The 7,809-nt window shown below is 44.7% G+C and overlaps 1 protein-coding gene across 1 annotated transcript in view; it reads right to left on the reverse strand.

The window, feature by feature from the left end:
• FKBP9 (FKBP prolyl isomerase 9) overlaps nucleotides 1–2,555 on the reverse strand; it is a 38,580-nt gene extending 36,025 nt beyond the window's left edge. The window contains exon 1 of the mRNA XM_010971063.3: nucleotides 2,092–2,555. Coding sequence (XP_010969365.3) covers nucleotides 2,092–2,324 — 233 coding nt within the window. The 5' untranslated portion in view covers nucleotides 2,325–2,555. The remainder of the gene's footprint in view (nucleotides 1–2,091) is intronic.
• Between the last annotated feature and the right edge of the window lie 5,254 nt (nucleotides 2,556–7,809).

Consider the following 7,809-nt stretch of genomic DNA (forward strand, 5'->3'; position numbering starts at 1 on the left):
GGTGGCTGCTATCCTAGTGGGTAGAAAGTATTAAACAACTTGTTCCAATGGGAATTATTAATTATCATCAGCACATGCAGGAAATTCTTACCTATCTTCTAACTAATGAAGCAAATAAAAGAAGACATACAAATGGCCAATAAACACACAAAAAGATATTCAGCATCATCAGTCAATAGGGAAACACGAGTCAAAACCACAATGATATACTACTTCATATCCACTAGGATGCCTATAATCAAAAAGACAGACAATTATAAGTGTTGGGGAGAATGTGGAGAACCAGGAACCTTCATACACTGCTACTGGAAATATAAAATGGTGTAGACACATTGGAAAACAGTTTGGCAGGTCCTCAAAAACTTAAACAGTTACCCCAGGACCCAGCAATTCTACTCCTAGGTATATATCTGTAAGAAATGAAAGCATACACCCACACAAGACCTTGTACATGAGTGTTTATAACATCATTATTCGTAATAGCCGAAAAGTGTAAACAACTCAAATGCCCATCAACTAATGAATGGTTCAACAAAACATGGTATAGCCATACAATGGAATATTATACAGCCATAAGAAGGAATGAAGTACTGATACGTGTTACAACATGAATGAACCTTGAAAACATTATGCTGCATGAAAGAAGCCAGATGCAAAGGCTGCAAATTACATGATTCCATAGAGACAGAAAGTAGGTTAGTGGTTACCTAGGGCTGGAGGGGAAGGTAGTGACTGTTAATGGGTCCAGCATTTCTTTTTTGGAGAGATGAAAATGTTCTGGAATTAGAGTTGTGATGATTGCACAACTCTGCGAATATACTAAAAACCATTGAATTGTACACTTTAAACAGGTGAGTTGTACAGAATGTGAACTCTATCTCCATAAATCTGTTTTTAAAAAAGAAGCAACTGAAACAATAGTGAGAATGACTATTTCTAAGGACTTGCTATGTGCCACGTAGTATACTGAACAGCTTTTGTATATTCACTCATTGTCTGGAATATCAAAAAAAAAAAAAAAAAGGCAAGAGAGGCTAAGAGTATTTTTAGAGATGTAACTTCAGGAATGAGCCTAGACCAGCCTAGAGCACAGAGTAGATGCTCAACAAACAGTTCTCTTTGCTTAGTCTGGTGATTCAGTGACAGAAGTGCTGGCACAGACCTGGGATTGTAACAAAGTCTTGGGGAGAAGAGCAGCCTGAAGCTAAAGGAGAGGCCTGTTAACCCTAAAGCTACCCTAGAGAGAAGCTGAGAAGAGGTGGTGTTATCTTGGGGCAGAGTTGAGGGCAGGAATCGTGGGCATGGTGCATGGCCCCATGGCGAGGCTGAGGGACTCGCTGTGGACCACCCCCTGCAGAGGGAGGTTTTTGTAAGGTAGTAAAAGGAGGGCAGTGGTGGTTAACAGGCACAGACTCTGGACTTGGATTGTCTGGGTGTCAAAATAATTCCACTTAAACAAGTTTCTTAGCCTCAGTGGCCTAAAGTTACGTCACTGGCAAAATGAGGATAATGATAGTAACTAGCTGGGAGAATTGTTGCAAGAATTAAATGAAATCGTTATATGTAAAGCACTTAGAACTACCCCGGCACACTGTAATAGCTTCATAAATGTTATAGGTTGCTATCATCACCTTCATCATCATCATCATCACCGTCTTGAGGCATGTCTGACTAGACACTCAAGGGCCTTGCTAGGGGGAACAGTGAAGGGAAACAGAAGGCGGACACCAATATTTACTCTTGGGGTCCACTCGCGTACTGGCCATTTTACACAGATTTCGGCTGTGTTAATGCGCTGGGCTGAGAGGGAGGACGTGACTTGTCCCAACCCCGCTGCGCAAGGTCCTACCCAAGATTCCAGCCCCTGGTGGGTGGACCAGGGGAGCAAAAGAGCCGGGAGGCTTGCCCCCGCGCCGAGGGATTAAGGGTCTGGGAAATTTTGGGGTAGGAGGAGGGAGAGGGAGGAGCGCGGGTTCGCAGGGCGGAGCTGGGGGAGGTCCGTCGGGAGGGAAAGGCCTGTCCGGAGAGAGGGAAGCGGGAGAGCGGGCGCTGGAGCCTCGGAGGCCGGGCCAGGCGCGCAGGGTGCGGTACCTGGAGTCGAACTTCTGGCCGTCGGGGAACGTCCCTACGTAGTGGTAGCGCACGAAGTCGCCGCTGCGCACGGTGCGCGGGCACTCGTCGGGCACGAAGCGCCGCTCGATCTCCAGCTCCGTGTTGGAGCCCAGGCCCAGGCCCGCCACGGGCGCCGCCTGCCCGGTCACCCAGAGCAGCAGCAGGAACAGCGGCGGCGGCGTGGGCCACCAACCCCGGGCCCTGATCGCCATCCGGGGCGGCGAGGAGAGGAGCAGGGCGTGGCGGGGAACCGGCGAGGACGCAGGGAGCTCCGGCGGCGAGGGTCGGGCCTGGGCGCGCGGCGTCGTTTGCAAACGTGGAAAAGACTCCCGGCTCTCCCAGGGCGGCAGCAACCACCCCCTCTCTCCCGCCCCCCGGCCACATCCGAGGGAGGGGAGGAGCCGCGGCCGCGCGCCAGGACCGTTCTGCGCCCCGCGCCGCCCGTGCGGCCCGGCCCTGTGAGTTGGCCGGCTCGGAGAAGAGGCGGGCCTTCTGGCAAGTTCAAAGAGAACTGTCCCCGAGGGATAAATCGTGAACTCCTCGGGATGGGGCTTCGGCCCAAAGTTAGGAGAGAAAAACTTTTACTGCCCAGGCCAACTCGCCGGTCTCCTCCTGTCCCTGGAGACTCTCCGGATTTAGGACCACGAGAAGCTCCTACGTGGCCGCGGATCCAATTCCCATGATGGTTTGGGGAGGGAGAAAAACTTTTTTCTTTAACTTAGTTTCAAGGCTGGATTCTACATCGAAAAAGACTGAAACCATTTAAGATTTTTTTTTCAAAAGTTTCTTTTAATACTTAGAAAAAGGGGAGACAGTTATTGTGAGACTCCTGACAGTTGTCCGAGGAAAGTTTTAAGTTGCTACCAGTGAGTGCTCGCCAAGCCGTCAGTGGATGCCCTGTGAGCTAATACTTACCAGCAAATGGTCCCACACACGTGGCTAAGCCAGTTAGGACTTCACGGTCGAGACTCAGATGCTGCGGAAAATTCCTCAGAGTAATAAAATGCGTTCTTAGCTTAGAATTTGTTGTTCTTATTTATTAAAACTTTGGACTAATAAAAGCAAACCACCAAAGGTTTGGAAGGAAGCAAACAATCTCAATACCAAAATCTGGTGAAGACAGCAAGAGAGAAACTGGGCACTAACCTAATTTATAAATATAAATACAAAACTGCTAAATTGTGAACAAATTGAATTCAACAATTTATTAAAGGAAAAAAGCACAAATTAAGTGGACTATCCAAATGACCTGCAAGTTAATTAACAGTCTGTGTCCTCTGTAAGATGAAGATAAACCATGATAATTATTAGATTATTATAGATCTTACTAGATCCAGTATCTAATGAGAAACTTCATGTAGCGCTAAAGAATTGTTTTTTTGTTTTTTTTATTTTTTGGTGGGGGTAGGTAAATAGGTTTATTAATTTTCAGAGGAGTTACTGGGGATTGAACCCAGGACCCCTTGCATGCCAAGCATGTGCGCTACCACTTGAGCCATACCCTCCCCCCAAAGAATTGTTTATTGTTCCAAATAGAGCTTATTCTGTTGAAATAGAAAATTTATTATTACAATTCATCCTAACACTGGTTATTTATGAGTGGTTACATTTGGCGTGATGATTTGCTTCCTTCTATGTACTTTTCAGTAGTCCTTTATGGTTTTTAATAACTATGTTAGGTTTTACGCAGAAACAAACAAGTCAACCTGGTTCCAGTCAGGAATCTTCCATTCCCTTGTTGTGACTGTGGGCAACACATGCTACCTATCTGGGCCTCAATTTCTTCACCAGAAAATGAAGGAGTTGATTTCTAAGACTTCTTCCAATTCTAAAATTCTATGATCGTATGAGAGAGAAGATACTCCAGGAAGGGAAAGAAGACAGACATAGGAAGAAACAGGCTGGGTAGTGACTGCCACTTCCATTTTGCCTTTTAGGGCTTCCAAGTGGTATGATTTCATGTCATTCCTTTTAAAATGTTAATTATCTGATCAAATAGTATGTGAGCTCTTCACTGTCTCTTTAAAAAGTCTCTTTTAGACTTCCCAAGTCTAAAACTGAATCCAGTCAAGAAGAGTCAGCAGGAGACTAAAAGCTCAGAAAGGTAAAGATGAGTGAAGAGGTGAGCAGGTGAGAGACAGGGACCAGAAAGAAGGGAAAGGTTTTGGGATTTTAAAAAGCAGGGTTGGGGGGGGGGTGGAGATAACGAGAAAAGAAAAATAGATGAGAATCTGTGAGAGAATAGAGAGCCAAGGAGCAAGAGAACATGAAACAGAGTCAAGGACATAATAGGAAAAATATCCAAAAGGTCTGAGGCCAGGATGGAGGTATGGAGCAGCATGGAGGAAGAAGAGAAGCAGGATCTGAAATAGGATGGATGGAATGAAAATCAGAAAATGAGGTTCTTTCTGCCCCCCTCTCACAGAAAGTTGAAATGTTAGCTGGAGAACTCAAACATAATCTGGCAAGTAAAGCAGGGCACCAAAGAAAGAATTCTGCTTTTCATTGAGCCTAAAATAAAAAAGGATTCATTATGAATCAGATCTTCCAAGAGCAGTAAACCCTGGAGGCTAAGCTATGTAAGCTATTAACTTTGCGTGGCACACACTGAGCCGGGGATAAAGAAAAGGCCAGTATTAAGAAAAAGAGCCCCTTCAAGTCAGTCTGAGCTGACCTGAGGCAAATGTGAAGTAGGAGAAATATTTCCAGCAATGCCCACTCTCCCTCCCCAAGAGTTTCCAGGAAATTCTCCCAACTTCAACACACCTGGAGTCACCATGTGGTTTGATGAAAAACCCTGGACTATAAATCAGACCACCTTGGTTGTAGAGCTTTCCATCCCCCTACTCTCTGAGCCTCAGTTTTATTATTTGTAAACTGTCTTGCCTACTTCCATAGAGTTTCTGTGAGGATCAAGTGAAGCAATGTATGAGGGATGGAAATCTGCAAAGTACCATGTAAATGTAAGGAATCATATTTATCTATGAGTAATAGGTGAATAATAGAAGACCCAACTCAAAATCATTTAACCCATAAAGAAATATACTATCTCTCAGAATAGGAAGTCTGGATGGGAAGTAGCTGCACCAATAGTTAATGAAGTGTCTCTAGAACATCCTCAAGGGTTCAGGTGTCTCCTCCTGTCTTCAGGGGGTTCACTGCTGCCTCTCACAATTCCAACATGGCTGCCCCAGAACCAGCTACCACATGCAGGGAGCGCCATCCTGAGGCAGAAAGAGCACCTTTTACGTTTCCAGGTATCATTTATTAAGAGCAAGGACAATCTATTCAGAAATCCTCCTTCCTACACACCTTCTCTCACGTCTCATTGACCAAAATCGCATCCCATGCCCTTTGCTAACCAATCAGTGGAAGAGGAACAGGATTACTATGATTGGTTTAAGACTAATCAAGATTCACCTCCAGAGAGCAGGGAAAGGGCCTCCACTCTCTAATCAGCCTCCCTGAAGTAGATGGCCACCTAAGATTCCTGAAGAAAACCAAAGTGCTGTTAGCAAGGAAGAGAAGGGGGAATGGCGATTGGTTCATCAACCGTTTGCCACAGATTACCCATTACTTCGATATCTCCCCTTTTCCTTCAGTCTTGTCTACCCCCAAGCCTCAAATAAAGCACATTGTCTGCAATTTTTTCTCCAATCCTACTGGAATACCAGTTAAAGTTATTAGAAATAGTAATACAGGGCTTCTCAAATGTTTCCACTGTGCTGCAGAGAACTGTGGACATGGACCCTTGGGAGCTTACTGACTACTTCACCATGAGAATTCTTTGAAGTATGGTGTTTTAGGGGGGAAAAAGTCAGATTCTGCATTCTACCCTCTAATCGAGCCGTGCTTAATATATAATAGGATGTGCTCTTTCCTTTTTACTCATTTTTTTCCTTCCTACATCTTCCCAGTGGGGAAAAGGTCATTGGGGTAAGGTAGGAACTAGTAAAAAACACCTTGTGAGCAAAATAATGGCATCAAAGTTACGCTGTATAAAGTGGTCAAGATAAGCAGGAGAAAGTCTAGTCTTTTTTAAATTGTTTCATTCTAAAAGGCTTCAAACCTGTCCAGTAACACAGAGTCAGGACCAGCTGCAGCCACCCCTCTAACATTAGGCCAACACCAAGACCCCTTGGCTGGCCTTGAAAGTGAATCTGGTATCTTAAGATGGGGCAGAGGGGTAGAAAAGACTGGGGCAGGAGAAACAGCAGGGGGGACGACAAAGAAGTATCTCTCATTCACCTGGGCTAAGTGCCCTGGTACAAAGTGAAGAGTGACTCCATGTATATTCATGGTTGGGTCTAATAATGACTTTACTCGTCCTTTCTGGAAAGAAACTATACCTACACAGCCTTCTGGATGCCAACGGCATAAAGGGTGATGGGTGAGAATAATGATTTAGAATTATAACCACTAGGGAAAGAATTCCTGTTTGTCTCATTGGTTACAGATAAGATGTTACTAGATTGAGTTTATCACAATCAGAAAACTGAGCTGAATTCAAGAGATGGAGCTGTGTAATTAAGATCTGACTCCATTTTTGATGTTGATCACTGACAGCCTTCAAGCCCCACCTCCACTTTCCCCTTTCTTCCCACCTGTGGGCAAGCTGATAAGAAAACCCATACACTCCTTCCATTAGCACCAGAGGGGAAGTTCAAACCACACAAAGCCTTGGCCTGTGTTCATAAATATTCACCCAGGTTCCACTTCCTAAACACAATAAAACCCAGGATCACTAGCCTTTCCTTTGCTGCAGCTATTTTTGGACTGGCTTAGGTGCCTGAAGTGCTCTCCTAGAAAGCCTCAATATGTGAGTAATAAATTTTTTTCTACCCTCTGGTTGCATATGTGGCATCATCAGCCTTGACAGCAAACCAATTTTGAGTGGAGTGCTCCTGTGGCATGACCACCACACCTCACATATCACCCTGGGATCAGTGACCAAGAAACTTCTTAATCTGGTGTCAAAACACATCAAGAACCCAGACTCACATAAACAGGTAGATATAAGCAGCAAAAGAATTTTCACTGCTTTATAAACTCTAACATGGTAATCATCAAGGAGAGATGCCTAGAATGCAGCCCAGGATGTGGTACTGGATGAGGCTGTCAGACTATTGAACTGCACATCTGCTGTTTTTCACTACCCAGCATTGCTCTTCCCTCCCTCTCTCCTCCTCCTCCTTCTTCTGTCTCTTTCTGTCTCTCTGTTAACACCACCACAATTTTACTTTGAGGAACCACCCCTCTCCCACTGTTAGTCTATTTGGCTTGGCTAAAGCTGACTCACCCCTGGGATTTAGGGTGGACAGGTAACATAGGCTTGAGCAGTCAGTGTACTGCATCACCTTGACCACAGCGACTGTTTTCATGACAGCCACCTGACCCTTGCTTAACCAATAAGTATAATACATAGAATTCTTATTGGAACTGAGAAAGTTTCTTCCAGCTGGGGCTGCTAATTTGTTGTCTATCTTTGGCTTCTAGTGACCATCTTTACCCCCACAATGAGAGGAACTACATAATAATGAAGCAAATACAAAGGAAAGGAAAGCTGAGAAAGAGAGAAATTGCTAACGATAACATTTCAGCACCTAGATCCAGCCATTCCTGAAGTTCCACTCCATAACATTTTACATATGTAAGCCAATAAATTTTTTTTTCTTATGGAGGTACTGAGGCTAGAAC

The sequence above is a fragment of the Camelus bactrianus genome, chromosome 7 (assembly GCF_048773025.1).
Source record: "Camelus bactrianus isolate YW-2024 breed Bactrian camel chromosome 7, ASM4877302v1, whole genome shotgun sequence".
Lineage (NCBI taxonomy): Eukaryota > Metazoa > Chordata > Mammalia > Artiodactyla > Camelidae > Camelus > Camelus bactrianus.